This window comes from Myotis myotis, unplaced genomic scaffold (genome assembly GCF_014108235.1).
Source record: "Myotis myotis isolate mMyoMyo1 unplaced genomic scaffold, mMyoMyo1.p scaffold_m19_p_1, whole genome shotgun sequence".
NCBI classification, from domain to species: Eukaryota; Metazoa; Chordata; class Mammalia; order Chiroptera; family Vespertilionidae; genus Myotis; species Myotis myotis.
Genome location: NW_023416313.1, coordinates 61,178,863 through 61,203,100, shown reverse-complemented (window position 1 = coordinate 61,203,100; position 24,238 = coordinate 61,178,863). Strand labels below are relative to the sequence as shown.

The 24,238-nt window shown below is 34.9% G+C and overlaps 1 protein-coding gene across 3 annotated transcripts in view; it reads right to left on the bottom strand.

Annotated features, from left to right (window-relative positions):
• CCSER1 (coiled-coil serine rich protein 1) overlaps positions 1 to 24,238 on the bottom strand; it is an 801,991-nt gene that overhangs the window by 559,842 nt on the left and 217,911 nt on the right. For all 3 annotated transcript variants that reach the window (XM_036339701.1, XM_036339716.1, XM_036339709.1), the window contains exon 4: positions 10,550 to 10,643. In XM_036339701.1, the coding sequence (XP_036195594.1) occupies positions 10,550 to 10,643 (94 nt within the window). The remainder of the gene's footprint in view (positions 1 to 10,549; positions 10,644 to 24,238) is intronic.

The following is a 24,238-nucleotide window of genomic DNA, read 5'->3' as shown; positions in this document are numbered from 1 at the left end:
CTGAATATTCACAGGGAGCAGAAGTAGAAGGGGTCAACTTCATACTATCTGGAATTCTCCTCCACTTATGTCCATTCTTCTGCTATTTAAGTGCAGCATTTAACACAGCAAATTGAATACAGAAAATAATGTGTTTGTCCTATTTTGAACAAGTCAAATATTTTAAAAATTGATATGAAAAACTCAATATTAAATTAATGTACAACTCCTGTTATGTCCATTCAGTCATTTATAAGAATTTGGGGGAAGAAATATGGGGAAAATGTTGAAAATTATATAATTTTTTTCAATGAATATATTCACATTCTTGCAATACAGAATTCTTATAAAATGATACTTCTGGGTAAAGTTTCTGAAGAATTAGGATTATTTTCTCATAACATATTAATGAATAAAACTAACAGTTTAGATGGCTGCATTTCCAAAGTGAATTATACAGCTTACAATTTTAGAGTAGGCAGAATATAACTTTTTTTCTTGATGATTTGGGGCTATAACAATTTTTAAAATGCTATGGAGTAATATATTGCAATACAGTAATGCTTCATGCCCTGCTCATACAGATGGAGATATGTGTTCCTACATTAAATGACCCCACACTGTTCTGTTTTATGACTTTGTCTCCTTTTCAAAGCTTTTTGCTTTTTCTTTTCCCTTTAGGCTAGCAGTCCTTATTTTTCACCACATTAAGCATGTCTGCGTGTAGCAAACCTTTTCTCCTCTTCTTCTAAGATGTTACTATAATTTTCAAAAGCTTTGGAAAATATGTTAACCTAATGTATTAGAATTAGAAGCATCAAGGTCTAGAAAAATAGTGAAAAGAACCCGTCATTTAATGTTAAGATTTGGGTTAATATTAGCTGTGTGAACTGCAATAAATATTTTAATTATATAGTATTTGCTTCCTCCACTGTACTTGGGATATATTAACACCTATTTCAAAGTGTTATTGTGATAATTTGATGAGAAGATAACATATTTGAAATCCCTTGTAAACTAAACTGAATGCAAATGTTTACAGGATTACTATTGTCATTTTCAGAACGCTACTGCCATCTAATGGCTACTGAGCAGATAACAGATACTCTAACCCTTTGAAAGCAGAAATAAAAAAAGCAAAGGCAACAGCTGATCAAAACCAAATAATTAAGACCACACTTTCATCTTTACTACATCTGCTACTCAAAGAGTGCATTACAGTAGAACATTGTGCACATTTATTATAATTGCTTTTTCTAAGAACTAAACATCATTGAGAGCTTTATATAGTGAAAATATTTGGTAGGCATCAAGTCAAAACAGTGTAATGTAAACCCTAGTTCTGCCACTTAACTAGATTGAAATCCTGGACCAACGACAACGCTCTTCTGTGTTTTCATCCCTTCGTCCATGACTGAAAATAGTAATACATGTACTTTCTAGAAGCTTGATGATAGAATTAAATAAGATCATCCCAGTGCTTATAAATTATTGCTTAAAAACAAGCAAAAACACAACTTAGTGCCTAGACCAGTCCTTGGCATAACACAGGTGCTTCAGTAAGTATCAGTTAATTTTAGCTTCTTGCATGAAGTCAAAGGCAAATACATATAAGCTACGCAGGTAAGTGAAAAGTCAATAGAAAAAAGAGCCAGTTTCCAAAAAAAAGGTTACAATGTAGCTGTGATTTTTAAATTTTATATAAATTAATTGTATTAGTCAAAAGAATCATAAAAATTAAACACAGAGCCTTCAGACTTAGAAAAACTTTGGTCCAGGTGCGACAACTACTTCCTGTAACATTTTATTACCTAAAGCTTCAATTTTCTCAAATCTGAAAGTTATTATGTAATTCATTGAATTGGCACTTAGACTCAAAAAATGTCATTTGTTATTCTTTCATCATTTCATTTGATATTACAATTGCATAAATTTTGAAATACATGAGGGTCACAAAATTAACTGCATGTGTTGTGGCATTCTGTTTAAAATTTGAGAAATACTATACTTGAAAATGAGGTTGAGATATGCCATTAATAGACAAAAGAATAATCAAAATTTTCAATACTGGATTCATATTAATCAAGTGTGTCATATTTTATCATGCATAATATAAAAAGTGGTATCTGCTACAGGTCTTAAGAATATTATATATGCCAGATGAGAAAGAGCTTTCTACTGGGCTTTTTAAACATATTATTTCTCACAACAAATTTATAAGGTAGATACTTTTGTTCTTCCCATTTTCAAATGAAGGGAAAACTGAGAGATTAAATAATTTGCTCAAGTTTACATAGTCTGGTTGTTGTCTGAGATTTGCCCAGAGTCAAGATTTCTAGCTATTATATTGAAATTCTAATATTAAGTGTCATATATTTCTTAACTTTAAACACTCAAATTGAAGATACCTTACACATACTTTTTCTGACCCAGACATACCAAAGCTGTAAAAATCTGTAGTTTATTTTTATAATTTTCCCTGTGTGAATGTTGTGATTTGTATATTACCATTCATATTAGCAAAGCCACTAGGGTTTCATCTCTGCTCTGCTGTGCTATAATCCATTAAAAATTAATAACGAAAATTATCTCCTTAATTAATAGGCACAGGAGGAGTTTCTAACTCACTGCAGAATTTTATGTTGCTTGTTCATCAAACTCAAAATAATTTAGCAACTACCTAATTAATTTCTAATTGGGCCATTACTTTCCCATTTGCATCCGGACATATACCAAGAGATACTGTCCTAGGTGTTTTTAGATATAATTTCTTAAATAAATAACAAGAACAATATAAAATTTCTTCACTCAACCATGAAAATGACCATTACATTCTTTTAATCAAAGAATAATATCTAAGTAAAATGTGTTTTCAATTAAGTAACTCAGCTGCAAATTGTTAAGATCAAATTTAATACAAAGTGACAGCCTGCTTTCCCTCTGAATATTAAAAATTTGAGTTAATAAGCTTTAAAGTATTTCACAGGAATGTATTTTCTCTAAAAAATTGTTATTTTAAATATGTTATAGTATTTTGGACATGTGACTAATAACGCAAAAAAAATGTTTTTGTGCATTTCAATGCATTGGTTTTAACACAGAGAAATGTACCACTTGTTACAAGCCAAGTGCTCTAATTAATTTTTGAGTAATAAATACTAAGAAAACACTTAAAATGTTACACAGAATTTAGATAATAAAAATTCAAATAATGCATATTTAAAAATAATACTGATATCAGTGATGAATCATTAAGAAATTAAGGACTATGAAAAATAATCAATGATAGGACAAACTCTTTGACAAGGAAAACTAAGATTTAAGAGAAGTAACCAACTTGAACTAGCCTCCTGTTTTATTCAAGGCAACTGTGAAAGGCACTTTACATATAAACATGTTGTCCATTTATGTAGGATGACATTTTAAGATAATTTTTATTACTGTTATTTTACAAAAGAGGAAAGTCAGCTCAGAAAGAGTGAAACACCTGCCCAAGGACAGTTTGACAAAGCTGGAATTCTAATGTGGATGTGTCTGTCTCCAAAATGGCCCTCCTCTTTGGAGGCGAATTTGTAATTTTATTAAAAATTTTAATGGATCTTTATGATGAAATATTCTCTCTCTGAGTTATTATGAGGATTAACTTGAGGTAGCTGAGGAAAAGAGCATAGCTCATTATAGGGATTCAGTTTTTCTTCCCATCAACTTAGGTCTCCAGCTACTAATTGCTCAACCTTATACACAACCCACTCCTGGGATTAACACAGGAGCCAAGGAAAGCATGGGAGAAATAGTATTTTAATGACTATGTTCCAAACAGGTAACAGCAAAATGTGTTTTAGCTTTCTTTCCTTTTGGCTTTAACTCATTTGATGAATTATGATGCGTCACTGTCAGGTTAGCCAGGCACATTTTCCCATCAGCTCTGGCCACTATGAGGCTGCTACTTACCGTAACAGCCTACACAGAGATGTCACCGTGTTCTAGTTTATTGTGGAAAAGAATGGCTACAGAGTAGGTGTTCCAAAACCCCAACTCTTATTTCTGTATAGAACAGTGTGTGCTATCTGGTATTTAATTGGTGTTTTGATCACATCTATTTGTAGAAGAGTTATCTCACTTACACAGGGTTTCATTTGGGAGGACTCATCAGGAAGTGGCAGTGCTGAACACTGGCTATTGTTAGGCTCTATGGTATTTACCTTGTCTGAGGAAAATGCTTGATAACATGTGCTTTAACTGTTCTCAACATTAAAAGTATCACAGGAATATGAACTATGGACAAGGACCTAAGTTTCAGTTTTAGATTAAGCGAAATCCTCATAAAGTTCAGAGCTTCGGCTAAACTGCTGTGTCACCATTTAGAACTGCTTCTACTGAGCATGATGCTACCAGCTTGTACTGAAAGTAGTTGCTGAAGAAATTGCTGTTGAAGGCATGTGAGCAAAATATCTTTCAGATTTTAGTAATAAGAATTTCTTTCGCCGAAACCGGTTTGGCTCAGTGGATAGAGCATCGGCCTGCGGACTGAAAGGTCCCAGGTTCGATTCTGGTCAAGGGCATGTACCTGGGTTGCGGGCACATCCCCAGTAGGAGATGTGCAGGAGGCAGCTGATCGATGTTTCTCTCTCATCGATGTTTCTAACTCTCTATCTCTCTACCTTCCTCTCTGTAAAAAATCAATAAAATATATTTAAAAAAAAAAAGAATTTCTTTCTTTTCTTTTCATTGTCTAAGGTATTACAAATACCTTAGTACATATGTCTCCTCTCCCCCCATTGGCCTCCCCCTGGCCTCCCCTACCCTCTGGCACATGCCCGCACTTCCCGCCCCCAACCCCCAGTATCTGTGTCTATTAGTTATTCTTATATGCATGCTCACAAGTCCTTCAGTTGATCTCTTAACCTCCCCAACCCTTGCCTGCCTTTGAAAAATAATGCATTGATTGCTAGACTGAATGATAGTTTATAATTTTAATCATGTAACTGGTTGTGTTTCTTTCTTCACATATGCTAGTAGAACATACCACGTAACATTTTCCACTCAGTGTGGTAATACTAGTATATGTTTTGTGTGCCAACATTACCCATGACTTCATCTTATTTTTCTTATCCTCTTTTATTGTTACTCTATTTTTCTCAAATTATTATTATTGTGCAAGATGTTTCAATAAGTGGAAAAACCCTAAACACAAAAATGTAAAATTATATTAAAAATTAAGTAAACAGGTATAGCTGGTATTATTCCTTTGACAGATTCGATAGTTTATAACATGTATTTCACTGTAAAGAAATACTTTAGATCCCTCATTTGAGTATTATATCTATTAAATTTTGTTACTTTGTATGTGGTGTGTGTGTTTTTTAAACACTCGAGATATATCTAACCAACATCACTGCTAACATCTTGTTCCAAGACTCATTTGTGGCCAAAGCATGACCATAACAACATGACTCAGAGACTAAAGAGAGATGAAAAGTTGGGTAGCTTCAGTAATATATATTTTAATTTATCAAAGTACAAATGATAGCATTTGATATTTTATAATTAAAAATAACTGGTCATACATGCATTATAAAAATTTATATGCATTATAAAACAATAAATTTTACCAAAAGAGAAATGATATGTCTGGTATTAAACAAACTTATAATCCTGTATTTGAAACACAATGCATATTAGTTACTCATAAAATTATCCAGAAGAGTAATTTAAGCATGAATTCAAGAAAATGTGACAAGAGAAATCTGGAAGGCTTATCCATAGGCTTTTTAATCTAAAAGCTTGGATTTTAGATTAGAATGTACAAAGATAAAAATCAGATAATGCCAAGATCAGAGAAAGTTATTTAGAAAGGTTGCTTTTATTTTTTCTCCTCAAGGAAGTCTCCTTGTGGGACTCACTTTGAATTAATTCATACGCTTCCTTTCTCTGAAACTGTCTTTTCTTGCTTTCATTAGAAAAATAATAATAATATCCAAAAGGTTGCAGGTTTGATTCTTAGGGCATATACTAAGCTTGTGAGTTCAATACCAAGTTGGAGTGCTTATGGGAGGCAACAGGTCAATGTGTTTGTTTGTTTCTCTCTCTCTCTCTAAAAAACAAATAGGAAACATATCCTCAGGTGAGGATTAAAAAGCAAATAACAAAAAAACAACACACTTTTAAAACCCTAACTGTAAACTTACAATTCCTTTTAGATGAAAATGCAGATAGCAAAAAATGAAATTCAAAAAAAGTATTAAAGATGTCCAGAATTATTATGACTACAATAATAAATAGCAATCTTTACTATGGTAGGTACACTCATAAACACAAAATTGAACGGCATGATTAAATATATAGTTACATATACAAATGTGTAAATATATGAATGTGTCTTTGACACAGACCTTGAACCACACAATTCACACTGTATTTTTTCTTTTGTTTTGGTGTCCTGACGTTTTCCTGGCCTGTTGATATACTTTAGCTCATGTTGCTCATAGTGCAGGTAGTACATATATTATGCTTTTGTCCTTTAGATTGTCTATTTGCGTGTTAAATCATTCAAAAGATCAGTATCCAATATATGCATTTTTCAAAATGCAAGAAAAATTTTTAATTAAAGATTTTAAAAATTTGTCCATTAAAATAAATGTATTAATTAAAGGTATTTGGTTTCTTCTAAGAAAAAAACTAAATTTACTAATTTTTGTTTTAAAAATTCTGATATGTACCTATATCTCCAAAGATGTCTGGCTATATTTTAAATGAAAATCTGCCGAAACCGGTTTGGCTCAGTGGATAGAGCGTCAGCCTGCGGACTGAGGGGTCCCAGGTTCGATTCCGGTCGGGGGCATGTACCTGGGCTGCGGGCACATCCCCGGTGGGAGATGTGCAGGAGGCGGCTGATCGATGTTTCTCTCCCATCGATGTTTCTAACTCTCTGTAGATGTTTCTAACTCTCTGTCTCTCTCCCTTCCTCTCCGTAAAAAAATCAATGAAATATATTTAAAAAAAAAAAAATGAAAATCACATTAATAGATACCAACTGAGCATCTACAATGTGCAAATCACTGAGGTAAAAATGACAGCAGAATTTCTATATTTTCTACACATCGTGATTTCTCTACTCTTTGCAAATCTAATTGTATTTTAAACTAAATAAAATTTATAAATGCCACATATGATAATTACTACAAGATTTGACTTAATAGTTTTAAAACAAAAACACTTCTCTGATCTTTTAAAAAACTTACCTTGGCCTTATTATAAACTTCTATGAATCTTTGCTTTAATAAAACTCTACAGCTAAAAGTAGATATTTTTGTCCTAACAAAGGTATTAAAAAGCCTTTAATGATTTACAATAATGTAAGTAGTAGAATTTATGGTACCATTATTTTAGTTTCAGACTTTTGAAAATCACTTTTATTTAAACCATTACTTCAAAATGTTTAGTATTAGTGAGTTTGTATCAATATCAGTTATCAATAATGCTCCTTATGTTCTGGAAAGACTTTTAGTTATGTTGCTTAATAAAGAAAATAAATTGTGTAAAGTTACCAGAAATTCTTATTTCTGAGCTAATGTGCTAAATAAAGATTTGGAGCTTTTTCAAAACCTATAATGTGGCATCCAATGTGAAACAGGGTTTCAAAGACAAGTTACTAAGCAACATTAAATAAGCCAACTCACTCTAAGGGATATCTCATTTACCAGCACTGCATTCCATATATGCAATACAACACTATTTATCTTATGAACAATTTGGTTAAATCAGTTGATTCCTAAGGCACCTTAGTGGCTTTAACCAAGCTATCTTCATCTTAGTAGAGTCAGGAGATTCATAGTATTTACTGTATCATTATTTTCTTTACAATAAATTAATGAAGTGCATAGCTATAAAAAAGAAACTGGAGTTTAAAGATGTTCATTTTTGTTCCCAAACAAATAGTTAAGGCTTTATGTTTTTAAGTAATTTTTTACTCTTTATCACGATTGCCTACCAAACATAACTGAGATAGCTACACAATCTATAATCATTTTAAATTATTACTTGGTTTTATTTTTGTTGTATTTAAAAGTGCATAAAATAGAAAAAAATTATGACTAATGAATAAACCTTTCACCACAGCTTTGATCATTTCAATATTTTCCAACTTTGTTTCATCTATTATTACTTCCAAATTTGTAGGTAAAACAAATATTAGATATCATATTGTTTTAACTATGCATCCCTTTAGTTTTCCTTAAAAACAAACAAAAAATAAAGATTTTCCATACCCCCAAATAAATAACAATTCCATTATTTCTCAAATTTCTCTGGTTAACTCAGAAGTATATTTTTATGGTAATTTTATGTTCTTCTACATGAATTGCCTAGAAAGATGTTACATTCCATTTGTCACTTTTTATCTAAAACACCTATCCACTTTTTATAGTGCCATTTCTTTGTTGAAGAAACCAGCCCAATTATCCTGTAGAATTCCCCACATTCTATATTTGGTTGCCGGATCTAATCTCTATATTTCCCATAAAATCATAGTTTAACCAAGAAAATAGAATAGACTTAAGTACTTATGAACAGAAGGAATGGGACTATGAACTCTCTAGGCATTAAGAGGGACAGAATGTCTAGTTGTTACTCTTTTCGTGACATTAAGATTAATTAGTGAGTTTAGGTGTTGCCCGTCTAACCCATTATTGTAAAATTCTCCAACAACAATACATTCTTACAATCGTTCTACAGCACATAGTGACACTTTCAATAATCCTTGTAATGACTGCTTCCTATACCCCTGGATATTCAACAAGTGTCCTGTTGCAAATACAAATATTTGCAATGAGTCATTATTTGCATACATTATTTTGTATTTCCACTGATTTAGGATTAAATTTCCAGAAGGTGGACAGTTGTATCTAAAGATAAATGCATGTATAGTTTTGATAGAAATTGACAAATTTGCTAGAGTTTGACAAATTTCCCTCAATTTTCACCATTTGTAAATCTTTTATGATAAACATGAATGACAAAATTGTATAAGTTACTGCATAAAAGTGAGAAAAATCTATATCTTCACATGTATATTTCAAATCAACTGCAGGAAGAATATCTCAAGAAACAATTATTCCTTTTATATTCAACTAAATAATTTAACTTCTTTTTTTAAAACATGTTTTTATTGATTGTTACAGACAGGAACGAAGAAGAATAGAGAGATAGAAACATGGATGAGAGAGAAACATCATTGATTGGCTGCCTCCTGCATGCCCCCTACTGGCGATTGAGCCCAAAACCCAGGCATATGCCCTGACCAGGAATTGAATCAATGACCTCTTGGTCAACAACTGAATCACACAAGCTATGTTTAGGTAACTTCTTATTAATATTAATGTAAAAGAAAGTGCAAAAATTATAAACACTGTTATCACCTTCTTTTGACAACTATTAATATGACATTCCTTAAAATAAAAAAATACTCCATGAACAAAAATCCATCACAAAATATTATAGCTGGAAATTATATCTAAATGCTAATATTTAAAATTTAGACACTAAAATCCAAGAGGCTGATTTTTCTCAAATGTATGCAGTAGGATCCAAAATTTCTTAGCTCCAATTTAATTTTATTACTAATTTGACTTGAAAATGACCGTTTTAAAGTTGTTATTCATAATAAAAAGTAAATAAAAGCTTGTCTTTGTAGTCAAATATCTAAATTTGAATAATTTATTCCTATAACAGTTTCAAAGAAAGTAATTTTGGGATTGGAGACATGACATTTTATGCTTTACTATAAATTTAAAGTATTACTAATATAATGGACTTCCTTATTAATTCATTCAACTAGAATTTATCTCATGCTACAATTATAATTATGTGTGTGTATGTATTTATGAATATGTATTTGTGGTTGATATTGGCAATTATTAATTTTGAGGTCAACTTTATTGCATCAACATGAATGTTGCAAATATTATTGAAGTGACAGATTTAAAACAGTAAATCCAGATCCACCAACCTTCCATTTGGTTATATACAGTAAATTAAAAATTAAATTTTAATTATTATTTTCTTCCAAAAATATTAACTATTTCATTAAGCATTTAATATGGATTTTGTTCTTTTATTTTACAGGGGTTTGGGTTTTTTTTTAAATATATTTTTATTGATATCAGAGAGAAAGGGAGAGGGAGAGAGAGATAGAAACAGCAATGATGAGAGAGAATCATTGATTGGCTGCCTCCTACATGCCCCAAACTGGGGATAGAGTCCGCAACCCAGGCATGTGCCCTTGACCGGAATTGAACCCAGGACCCTTCAGTCCGCATGCAGACACTATATCCACTGAGCCAAATCAGCCAAGGCCAGGTTTTTTTGTTTGTTTGTTTGTTTTTAATTTATAATTCTCTTCCAAAAGGATTTACATTTCCATAATATATTTTAAGCTCACCAGAATCATGAGTCCATGGTACGGAGCAGGAGCCTTGCACAACTGGGGATTGAAAAGAATGAATGCAGCCTAAACAATATACAGCTTATCAAGGAAAGAGTTGCATGACGGTGGCATTTATTTCATACTTACCAGGTGGAAGAAGAGTCTGTTCCTCTAATAATTCTAGGTCAAGCATGAGATCGTCTTCATCGAGTTCACAAGATCCCAAATTATTCAAAACATCCTGAAGAAGAAGCAAAGTCAACATTACAAACCAGAACACTGAAAAACTGAGAAAATATTCACACACAGAAGCCGTGAAGCAAAACAACAACCAACAACCCCTCAAATTAGAAGTGAAAAGTTTTATGATACCCAGAAATTATTTGACTATTTTTGAGATTAGCAGCCCAATAAAAATTCCAAGAAGTTTTATAAAAATATAACTTTTCCAACTATTTACCTGTTAGCTTTTTAAAAGACAGGTAGAATTAAACAGAAATACCTATGTGAGCAGGCATCAAAAATATTAGAATACAGGAACTTATTTGTTTTAATCAAAAGTTCTTTTATAATGATCATGAGAAAGGTGAAATTTTACTTATTGAGCAAAGAGGATACAAGGTTTTTCAAATGTACAGAAGTCTGTGAACTGAAAGAGGATTATTTTTCTAATATTTATCTTCCAAATCTATGTAACATTTTTCTGACACATTTAATGAATTGTTTCTCAAACAAATATTATACACAGTGCCAACTGTGAGACATTAATTTAGACCACACTTGGAAGTGGGGATCCAGTTATCATCTCTCAAAAATCTGCTTTAGATTAGAAAAGATGAATGAAATAAATAAATATCAGTTAGATTAAAATTAACTATTGGTTTTCATAATGCTATGAACATCAGGGCTAGTATCCTTCCTTCCTTCCTTCTTTTCTTTCTTTCTTCCTTCTTTCTTTTTAAGAGGGCAAATAGCAAAGTCAACCAGTAGGGTATATTGAGAAGTCCTGAAGGAAAACAGTGATGCTGAGATAGGAATTCTGGAGAAAGGACTAAAGAATTTATTTGTATATTTGTGTATATAAACATATAATAAATATATTTTAAAAAGCAAGCACTAACATTTAGAGACTAAAACTGAAATAGCAAAGGTACAAAAAAACAGGGCAAGAAAAAGAACCTAAATATAAATGATACTACATCTCCAATCACTTTTTCCATTGATTTGAATGTTACCATAATTCATATTTAAAGAAGTAAATATTCATTATGCAAAGTCTAATGATATTGTCACATGCTTAGTTCTTCAGAATTAAAGGACACTATCATTTATACATAAACTACTCTCATTATAGAAATATAATTAACACTTATTAAACTTTAGAAATGTGTTATTCACAAATACAGCACAACAGCTTCAAAGGTGATAAATGTTTACAAATCTAAGTGCTTCTTTCTGCAAATGAAAGTTACAAGGAACTCTTTTGTATTGTATCATATTGTATTGCATTTTGTTGTAGTATATCTGTATTAGTTACAAGGTAACTAATAATTTAAACTATATATAAAATCACTGTTTATTGTAAGCATCTTAATATACTGTGGCAGGGATAGCTTCTTGAGAGTAAGTTGTTTATTTATATAGTATCAAGAAGACGTTATAAGATATAGGCATCAAAAGATAAGCTGCCAACCTCAATATGTTAAAAAAAAAAAAAGTTTGAATTTGAAATGACAAAAGAAACATAATTAAAGTTAAATGTGAAAAAAGACAGTTTTAAGAAGGGAAATTTTTTAAAGATAATTATTTAAATGTTTATTAAGCACTATCCAAATGGGAGAATCTTGGATGTGAGGGCGATCTGGCTGCGACATCTGTCACCCCATTGATCGCCAGGGTTGATTCGGCTGATCTGGCTGGCTAGGCGGGTGTCCCCCTCCTCCCTCACCAATCCATGTGCGTCCCTCCCGAAGCTGCGCGCTCGGTGGAAGAGGATGACCTTCCCCCGCGAGGAGAGGACCGGTCTTCGGTCAAGGGTATACGAGTAGCTGCGCTCCCCTGCTAGAACCTCCAAACAAGCTCTCAAATGGGAGAATCTTAATCTGCTAGTCAATACAAAGGTTAAAAAAAAAGTTTTATAATGAAAGTGTAATAATTATCCAGTTTCAAATTAGCCTAAATAAAATTATACCTGGATGTGAAATTTCAATGACCAATAATATGGTCTTAATTGTCTCCATCAAAAATTTACATATTCAAGTACTAACCCCCAGTACTAACCCCCCAGAATGCTAGAACATGATTGTGTTTAAAGATAGGAATACATGATCTTTTCAGAAGAAATTCCAGCGAAATCAGGTCAGATAGATGGACCCTAATCCAACAATACTTGTTCTTATAAGAAGAAGAGGATTTTAGGACACAGACAGGAGGATGACGATGTGAGGACAAAGCAAAAAGGCAGCCTTCTGCAAACCAAGGAGAGAGGCTCAGGAGAAACCAAACTGCTTGCACTTTAGGCTGGCACGTTTATCCTCCAGAACTGTAAGAAAACAGAACGGACGTTTGGACATGGTTTATCTGTGGATAGTCCAAAATAGGCATCTTAACCAAATTGGTGATCAGAGCCCTTTCGTAGAAATGAGAAAAGGGTTTTTTGGAGATGGATATTGCAACATGCAAAATGCTGTTATCACAGAGACCTTGGATTTCATTGCATGGATGTGATCATTGTAAGTCTATGCAAAAAAATGAAAAATATCGTAATAGTAGGTCCTCTGATTCGTGGTTCCAGCAGCTCCTAAAGTCTAAAAGAATATGTTATCTCTTCAAGGTTGGAATTTTCAACCGTCTTTTGAATTTTGACAGTTAATAGATCCACCCATAGTTCAAAAAATAAAAAATAAAGTTAACAAGGAAATACATAAGAACCCTGCCACCATTATTTCAACATTTAAGAAAATAACACCAGCCTGTCTAGTGCGGTGCATTTGGTTGAGCATAGTTCCATGCTCTGAGAGGTAGGTCACAGGTTCAATTCCCAGTCAGGGCACGTGCCCCAGACTCGGGCTCAATCCCCAATAGCAGCATGCAGGAGGCAGCCAATCGATGCTTGTCTTTCATCAATGTTTCTATCTCTCTTTTCCTCTCCCTTCCTCTCTCTAAAATAAATAAAAAACATATTTTTAAAAATAAAATAACACCAACAAAGTGAACAAATTAAATTTGGAGAACTCACTAGATGGTTTCAAAGTTATTCTTATTTTGTAAGTAACCTTTGACATTTAGAATAACCCTTGACATTTACTACTGGTCCAGATAAACTATTCTTAAAACTACTCATTCTAAATTGCCTGCTTTGGGAACTTGCTTACTAAGCAACTTTCTTATTAATGTGGGTCAGAGTCTTTGAAGCTGGTGAAACCTCATAGCAAAATGATATGTTACAGAAGAAAAATCAATGTGAACTCATAAACCGATATATATATATAATGTTCCCCAGATCTCTCCTTAAAAGAGACCAATAGCAGCAAAAGTAGTTTTGCTCTCTGCCAGCCCTATGGATAATTCAGATACTTGTTACACAATATTCACCAACAAAAAAGAACCAGCTCCTTAGTTATTAGGGAAAGAAAACAAACAAAAAAAGAAACAAATCAACCAGAATATCTCTGGGATATCTATTTGTTGCCAGTAAGAAAACAAGGGTTATCTAAAATAAAAAGTCAGAGGCAGTTTTGAAAGGCTAAGGAAAGTCACCTAAATGGTTTTTCCCTGGCTAATTTCTGACATGAATTTCAAAAAACATAAATCGTTATGGCTAAATAAAACAATCTGAATCTCTTGAAAGTTCAGAGTTCAGAATACTCAAACAGAAAAGTTAATATGAAGGATATAAATAGGCACTAACGATATATATACAATATCGTAAACAGGGTGGAATATTTTTTAATTTCTATTGTTTTTTAAAAAAAATACTTAATTGCTGGGGTTCTTTTTCTAATTATATATACATTAAAAATATGAAGGCATGTATTTTCCTCTGTATTAGGAAAGACTGGTAAGTAAAGTAGTTGCATCAAATACACCCGTTCTGTATCAGTAATAGAAAAGGCTGGCCAGCACTGATGATCACACATAATAACCAAATGGAAAAGGAGCCCCGCATTTAATTAACACTAATAATCTAAGTGGGCACAACTGTGTGCTTCAGACATTTGATAAATTAGCAAAATATACAAACATGGTAAATACACAGACATAGTCTCTTATTTCCTGGTAGATAAAAAATTAATAGCTCTACAAAATAAAGATATAATCATGAAAGTCAATGAGTTTTTAATAATATTAATATACCAGGAATATATATCATAATAACAGGAATATTGGTATGTAACACAAGCAATTGGAACTTAAGCAAATGATTTTGTGAGGGGACACTAATGTTGGACAAAATTAAAAGCTGGGGTTGAACTTTTAAAAAAGGCCTAACAGCATATACCAAGTTAAGTTTAACTGAAAAAGTAAAGTCCAATCAGATGGCCAGTAACTTGAGTTTAAATCATCTCTGAATGTGTAACAAATTCCAATGAATGACTAAACAAAAAATTATGTAGTTAACAACCTACGATATACAAATTTAAGAGACAACTTTTATTTTTTAAGCATGTTATGGTTACTAAATCCAAGGGAAGTACAAAAATAGACTCAGGTATTTCTGAAATCTCAGAGAAATATGAAATTTCCAGGTTAGCAAAGTGTAAGAAGGAAAAATAGAAGAAAGGTAAAGCCCTAGCCTGAGCACAGGGAACCGGTTTTCAGGGAAAGCATATTGATTTGCTTTGGGATCACTATAACATGTATAAATTTTTTCTCCAAAACTGGCTAAAGAATTTAAGACAAATTGATATTTTAGACTTGGTATTTTTATAAAACATTGGGAATAATTCGATTTTATAAAAGTTCAACTAATGTTTAAATACCATTAAAATTTAATACATATTACAATTTATTGGCATATAGAATTTATATGAATATTTTCAGAGCCTTTGATTGTTTAATGGTAAGAAAATATTAATTATATACTAAATTTATAAGATTAATAAATTTGTTGTTAAATAAAGCACAATTACTACTAAGTATTTTCAAAGTACAGATTTTAAAATATGTCAATAATACTGATTACTTATGTAATCAAGGCATTTACTGACTTCAAGGCATTTACAAAACACTAAATAATTATTAATTAATTAAGAAATTAACTTTCTAAACTATAGAAGTATAACAATGAACATAGCAGGCATGTTTTCTTTCCTCACAGACTTCTCAGATAATTGTATTCTAGTAAATAAATACCAATTTCTTTTATAAATAAGTTGCTCTCTTGTGTTTAGTTAGTGTGAATCAATTCTCCAAAGCCTGATTGCTATTGGCTGAAATAATAAAATTGAAGCTACAAAGTTGAATGGACAAGCTCTGGTCCCTCCACTAATGGGCCTTAGGGAATCCTATATAATTCCATGACATAGGAATTATATAGAGGCCCAGTACATGAAATTTGTGCATGGGAGGGGTGGGTCCCTCAGCCTGGCTGCACCCTCTCTAATCCGGGACCACTCGGGGGATGTCCGACTGCCTCTCACAATCTGGGACCGCTGGCTTCTAACCGCTCGCCTGCCTGATCACCCCTAACCACCTCTTCCTGCTGCCTGATGGCCCCTAACTGCTTCCCTACCAGCCTGATCACCCCTAACTGCTCTAGCCTCGCCCCACACCCAGGAGGACCAAGGAATCCCTCCTCCAGCCAGCTGCAGGCGCCCAGGATCCAAGCCAGCTTCGCCCAGGCAGGCCGCAGCCACAGGCTCCTGGGACTGCGGGGCGGGCAACTTGTCCCTCTCCTAGGCTGCAGGCACAGCCACTGGCGGCAGGGACCGTGGGGACCATGGAACGAACAGATTGTTCCTCTCCTGGGCCGCAGATGCAGACACAGCCACTGGTGCCCAGGACTGCGGGACATGCGGCTTGTCCCTCTCCTGGGCTGCAGCCCCAGCCGCTGGCGCCCAGGACTGCGAGGCGGGTGGCTTGTCCCTCTCCTGGGCCGCAGCCTGGCTGGTCCCCATTCCTCTCGCATGAGCTCATTTTTGCCTGGCTGGTACCCATTCCTCTCTCCCCAGTGTTGAGTGTCTGAGCCATTACTGTGTGACAATGTGAGGGTGTAATGACAATTTGCATATTAGCTTTTTATTATATAGGATTCCATAAGGCCCTTTCTAAAATAACCCTTTAGACTTATTTGTCTCTTTATTGAAATAGAAATAAATTATGATCCAGCTAAAAATAAAGGAAGCTGAAACATGTCACTATACAAAGAAGCATTGCTTAAAAAAGGAAGAATTCCTTCAAAGGAGTTTAATAAACTATTTTAAATTTGTGCCCTACCTAGTGTGGCTCAGTTGGTTAGGAATCATCCTGTGCACCAAGGTTGCTGGTTTGATTCCTGGTCAGGATACATGCCTTGGTTGCAGGCTTGATACCCAAAAGGAGGCATGCAGGAGGCACCAGTGTTTCTCTTTGTCTCTCCCTCTCCCTTCCTCTCTCACAAAAAATCAATAAATATGTTATTTTTTAATTGTGGCATTATAAAATTGCATTTCTTTTTATTTTAATCCTCAGACAAGAATGTGTACTTATTGAGTTTAGAGCAGAAGGGAGAGAAACATCACTCAATTGCCTTCTCTACACACTGACCAGAAATAGAACCCACAACCTAGGTATGTGCCCTGACCTGGAATGGAAGCTGTAACTTTTTGGTGTATGGGACTAAGCTCCAACCAACTGAGCCACTAGGCCAGGGCTTAATTGCATTTCCAGAGTGTTATATTTTAGGCAAAGAACTTTCCAAACAGGCTTAAAAGATCTATGGCATTCTGATCTGGACTTCAATAGTTGTTTATGTAATACTAGAGGCCTAGTGCACAAAATTCTGCATGGGTAGGGTCCCTAGGCCTGGCCAGTGATCAGGGCTCATCGGGGCCTTCCAGCTGCCGGCTGGGGCCATTTTTCTGGCTGCTGGCTGTGGCCTTCTTTTGTTCCACACTGCCCCCTGTGGTCAGCGCATGTCATAGCAAGCAGCTGAACTCTGGTCAGTCAAACTCCTGAAGGGACAATTTGCATATTAGCTTTTTATTATATAGGATTTAATGACATCATAGATCTGTTTTGATCATTTTGGCAAAAAGTGAAGAGAGAATTATACAAATGAATAAGGATAGTCTATCTAGTATGCATTCTAATTCTAGTTATTCTACATTACAATCAGGTATTGCTACGGTATACATTTATTTATCACTAGTCTAATCATAGGAGTTTCCACAGATTGACTAAAAAGAAAATAGTTTTATTTTTCAAATGTATGCTGCAGCTATTATAGAAGACCTTCAGTCAAACTTCCCTATATGAGTCTACAAATACATTCTGAGAGTTGCCTTACATTTAATTATATTTACTGTCTTATGTTGGAAAAAAGATAAATCCAATTAACTTGGTCAGTATTTTTAAATATTTCACAGTACCCGAGAAAGATAATTGACATAAATTGTAAAAAATGAGAGACTTAAGAGTGGCAAAGTACACACATCATCCAGAAGAGACATTGGGACAATTTATTAAGAGTTGACGTATACAACTATACATGCAGTGGAGAAGAGAACATGATACATTAACACATGCATATATTTTTATTGATATGATTTCACTGATATTTTTTGGAAAAAGAAATTAACATGACAATATTTTATAACTAGAGGCCTGGTGCACGAATTCGTGCATGGCTGGGGTCTGGACAGCCCACCCTGATGGGGGTCCATCGGGGGCGGGGGCGGCCAGGGGAGGGGCCATGGGTGGTTGGCCAGCCGGCTCCTTCCCCAATCAGGGTGTTGGGGGCTGATCAGGGGTGGGGCCGGCCGGGAGGAGAGGCTGTGGGAGGGCTCCAGGGTGTGTCTGGCCCATCTCGCTCAGTCCCAATCGGCTGGACCCCAGGAATAAGCTAACCTACTGGTCAGAGTGTCTGCCCCCTGGTGGTCAGTGCATATCATAGCAACTGGTTGACCAGTTGACTGTCTGCCCCCTGGTGGTCATTGCACGTCATAGTGAGCGGTTGGGTGGCCTTAGCATATCATTAGCATATTACGCTTTGATTGGTTGAACAGACAACCAGATGACCAGATACTTATCATATTAGGCTTTTACTATATAGGATTACTGCTTTAAGAATAGTTATTCGGTTTTGATTTCTGGTTGGATAAAGAAAGCATATTTAATCAACTTAATCATTATGATAGTTATCTTTACCATTCAACACAGCAGCAATAAAGCACTTCCAAATACAACTTGCTCTTTTCTAGTTACCTTATGAATTTGTATAGCTCAAAATATATTTTTAATAAATATTTTCAAAAATTTGTCTTAATTCTTAATCTACTCTCACTCATAAGGTTTCCCACTACAAATACAAAAACATATGTTTCTGCAAATACAAATAGTGTTCTTGTGTTTGTCATTAAAAAATGCCATTATAAATTTGTACATAGTATAGTATTTTGTTTTGTTGCTGTGTATTTTTCATACTTGTGAAACATTTAGCAAATGAGATTCGCAAAGTTATACCAAGTTGCCAATTATTCCCTCTATACTGATAAAAGATTATTGGTATAATAAGTAATATATAATATATAAGTTATTCCAAGTTGCACAGCACTAAAATACTAAAACTAAAAAAAATATCTTGCTATAATATTTTACTTTTTAGGAAAAGTTAACATTTACATAGATTCATAAAAACATAGATTTTACATGGATTTTAAGCCAAATTTGGATTCACACACAATTTAAAATTAAACTCTGAACATTTTCATTTTAAACTATGTAAGGAAATAAAGTTAATTTTTGTTTTTAAAATAAAAATGGAAAATTGTGATTGCAAATATATTACATACTTGGCAAAATTCATCATTCAACGTGAAAATTTAATGATTGCTATGATTTTAAGATTACATAGTTTTTCTTCTCATTTAAAACATGGAGAAGAAAAAACTGAAAATTTTTGCATTCTATTTTCATGACAAAGTAGAATCATTGTCACAGATATCATCTCCTTGAGTCAAATGTGACTACTTCAGGTTATGTCATTATCAGAAGCATCACAAATAAATCATTTTATAAACATGAAAGATTTTAGAGAGATTATCATTTCTAGAGTTCATTCTTCTTTGTGTACTAGGGTAATTGAGCATTCCAAGTTATGAAGTATACCTCATTTTCTCTTAATCGTGCCCCTGTTAATAGTGTATCAAAAACCATTGCAATTCTTCAACTTCACTTATAATGCTTTCTGCACACTACTCTGAGATTGCTCTCACTATAGGATTCATTTGTATGCATGTCCTCATTGTCTTAACATACGTGAAAATGTCAATGGCATGTGTCTACAGAATAAATACTAAAACCCTTATAATTCAAAACTCTACTATATGATCACCTATTTACCTCTTCAACATTGCTTCCTGCAAATTTATTATTATAACAAACTCTATTACTGATCGTTTACTGAAAATACCATTTGCATTCCTTTCATTGCACTGAGTCTATTTCCTTGCTCTAAATGTCTAAAGAGCAAATACAAGGTAACATATTCAAACTTTATTATATCCCAGGCATATTTTATAACACCACTTACAACAGGTGCTAAAAAGCACTTCTTGATAATGTTAGGAACATTTAAAAGCTTTTCTTTAAAAACTCCCTTTATATGCAATATATGCTGGTTCTCATGGAACATAAGAACACAAATTGTACCCACATGAAGCAGAGTATAATTGCCTAGACAGTGATTTGGACTATTCATTGTACTTCCTGCAAGAGAAGTCCAGAAAAACACATATGACTGTCTCCTTCCTTGTGCTGATTCTAAGCAGACAGTTCTTAAACTTTCAGATTCTCTAGTATTTTATCATTAGAGAGTATGGAAAATATCTCATTTACCACATAATAGCTTATGTATGATATTATAGCAATATGTCATTTCATTATTTGAAAATGAGATGTCTTATTGCTAAACTATTTTGATGAAGAACATTAGTTTCCTTTTTAGAACATCAATTTTTCAAAACTGCTATTGGATATTTTGAGGAAAATATATTACCCAGAGAAAACACACATGTTTAATAAAAAGGACTATTTAAGGGCTCTTAATTGTTAACTCCACACTATTTGAATTTCTGACATGTGCTTTTTCTAAAGCTGTCATTTTAGCCTCACTGAAAATACTTATTTTTCATCATTATAAGCATATATGATTCTGAAAATTGTATGAAACTCCCATCACTTTGATATTCTAATATATGCTGAATGGGAATTAGCCAAAGAAAACCGAATATGTAAGTTTGTTAAACCTGTGATAATAGTATTAATCACAAAGTAAATTGGTATTTCCCAGATGAAGACAGAGGCTCTAGAAAACTAGTTATTTTTAGGCATGCATAGTTTTCTTACAATTAAGCCTAAGGTTTTATTTTAAGTTTATCTTTGTATATAGCATACTATGAAATTAATCAATAGTTTACTAATATATAAATTAAGAATTGTGATAACGTTATTTATAAAATAGACATCAAATATATCCAATAACATTGATTATGTTAATCTTGTATGACATAACACAGTTTAGTGGGGAACCCAAAAGATTGTGATAAACCTTACCCACCCACCAAACCATCTCTGTGAATTGAAGCAAATCATAACCTGCCCGATGTTCTTCCCCAAAATATGATATTTGAATAGTTCTTTGTAATTCCATCCAAATCTAAAATGTTAAAATTTATAAGGCAACTATCAGCTTCTTTCCCATGATAGGATACTACCCAGATTTAGCCAGAATTCAAGGTCTAAGGGCACAGTCCCCCAAACTGCTCTTACTTTTGACCAGAGCAAATTTGGAGTGTTCATAAAAGCACAGACACATGTAATAATTCCCTGGAAGATCTGATAGAACTCACTGAAAGCTGTACTCACCATTATAATGTATTACAGGAAAAAGGTACAGGTCAAAGGAAAAGATGCAGAGAGCCGAGGAGGGTTCCGAATACAAACTTTCCTTTGAACACATGATGCACTACTCTCCTAGCCCTGATATATGACAATACACACACAGTATTGCCAACAAGGGAAGCTCACCCAAGCTTCTGTGTCCAGAGTTTTTACTAGAACTTTATTACATAGCTATTATTAATTGGATGATTATCTACATGGTTGATCTCAATCTCCAGATTGTGTGATATCAAATGACCTAAAGGTAGCACCGTAAATCACATGGTTAGTCATTCTGGCCAGTCCCACGTTAAGATTGTCAGGTGTTTTCAGCCTCATGCAAAGATCCATGGTGGCCAGCTCCCACCTTAAACAAACACACTTCTATTAGATATCCTATATGATAAACCAGAAACATGTAAATTGACCGTCCCTCCACTACACTCACCAGCCAATCAGGAGAGTATGCAAATTAACCTAACAAAGATGGGAGGTTAATTTGCATATGCAGGCATCAAGTGGCCTGGGTCCCAGGAACATCCTTGGGACCCAGGCCACTCCTAGCCTGTAGGCCCACACATAAGCCCTGAGCAGCCGGTGTCCCAGAACACCCCTGGCCACTCCAGGCTGACAGGCATAGGCGCCAAGTGGATGTTCCCGTCCCGTGGCCGCTTGTGTGTGTGCCGGCACCAAGTAGTGACCCGGGTCCATGTCCCCAGGCCCAGAGCCCATCACAGGGCAACCAGACCAGGCCACGCCTCCCCAGGTTCCCAGGTGAAGAAGCCACTCCTTAGACCAGATGCCCTCCCAGACAACTGTCCAAAGGAAGCCAGGGATGCAAGTAAAGCCCGAGTCCTGGGTGCCAGAGGGAAGCTGGTGCCGGCAGATGGGGGAAAGAAGGCCTATTCTTGCACAAATTTTGTGCATCAGGCCTTTAGTAAAAGATTAACTTTCAAAAGAAGAGGGAAAATGCCAGACCTCTTTTTGGGCAAGGAGCAATTCTTCACTATGCATATACAATGTTTCCATAGATAGTGCATAGTTCCTGATCTAATTTAGTCTTAAATTATTTAATCCTAGCATAAATATAAAAGAGAAATTATGTCATATGACTTTGTTTCTACTTTGTGAGATTCCAGAGTGATATCTGTAGGTAGGAATTACCATTATGAGGCTTGTTTTCTTTTTAAATGAATGCATATTTTTAAATATTAAATAAACAATTAAGTCACTAATATGCACCAAACTTTTACTAGAACTTTGAATATAAGTGAGCATGTGTAATTATGAAAAAGAGGTCTAGATTGTTTTCCTTAAAACTTCTCAAACAAGTATGCTTTCATTTTTGTTATTGTCTGTGGAATCTCAAGCAAGTTAAGAAATACTTTTGGGCCCTAACTGCTTTGGCTTAGTAGATAGAGTGTCGGCCTGGAGACTGAAAGGTCCCAGGTTTGATTCTGGTCAAGGGCATGTACCTTGGTTGTGGGCACATCCCCAGTAGGGAGTGTGCAGGAGGCAGCTGGTCGATGTTTCTCTCTCATTGATGTTTCTAACTCTCTATCCCTCTCCCTTCCTCTCTGTAAAACATCAATAAAATATATTAAAAAAAGGAAATATTTTTGGGTCATAATTCAGTTTTCTATAAAATGAGGGCAAATCATCCCTGATAATCTACTTTCCCTATTTGTAATTCTTTTCACATACAAATGATTCTTCACTATGCTGTAAGATAATGTTAAAATAAAATTGAATTGACCTTTCAAATTTTGCTTGACATTTTCCTTTTTTTCACAGTTGCAAATTGAACTTAATTTCTACCTTTTATTTACACTATCATCAAGATCCAACTAACAATCCATCCCCTTTTTAAAGACTCCCTCATCTTCATGTGGTTAACATTAATTTGTATTACTCACATGAATTACTAACTCATTTCTTCCCACGTGGCTTATAATATTATTCTTAACTAGAGGCTCAGTTCATGAAATCCATGCACTCATGAGTCAGGGGAGGGGAGTCCCCTCATCCCAGCCTGAGCCCTCTCGCAGTCTGAGAGCCTTTGGGGGATGTCAGATATACTTAGTACTGCTGCAGAGGCAGGAGAGGCTCCCACCACCGCCGCTGCACTCGCCAGGTGTGAGCCTGGCTTCTGGCTGAGTAGTGCCTCCCTGTGGGAGCACACTGACCACCAGGGGGCAGCTACTGCATTCAGAATCTGCCCGCGGGTGGTCAGTGCGCATCATAGCAACAAGTTGTTCTGCCATCAGGCCGAAACCAACTCTCCAACATCCCCTGAGGGGTCCCGAATTGCAAGAGGGCACAGACCAGGCCAAGGGACCCCACGGGTGCATGATTGGGGCCGGGGAGGGACATGGAATGTTGGCCAGCCAGGGAGGGACCATGGGAGGGCTCCAGGGCATGTCAGGCCTGTCTCGCTCAGTCCCTATTGGCTGGACCCCAGCAGCAAGCTAACCTACCATTCAGAGCATCTGCCACCTAGTGGTCACTGCACATCATAGCGAGCAGTTGAGCAGCCTTAGCATATCATTAACATATTACGCTTTCATTGGTTGAACAGCCAACCAGACAACTGGACACTTAGCATATTAGGATTTTATTATAAAGGACTAGAGGCCCGGTGCACAAAAATCTGTGCACTCTGGGGGGAGGAGGGGGTCCTTCAGCCCGGCCTGTGCCCTCTCGCAGTCTGGGAACCCTCGGGAGATAATGACCTGCTGGCTTAGGCCTGCTCCT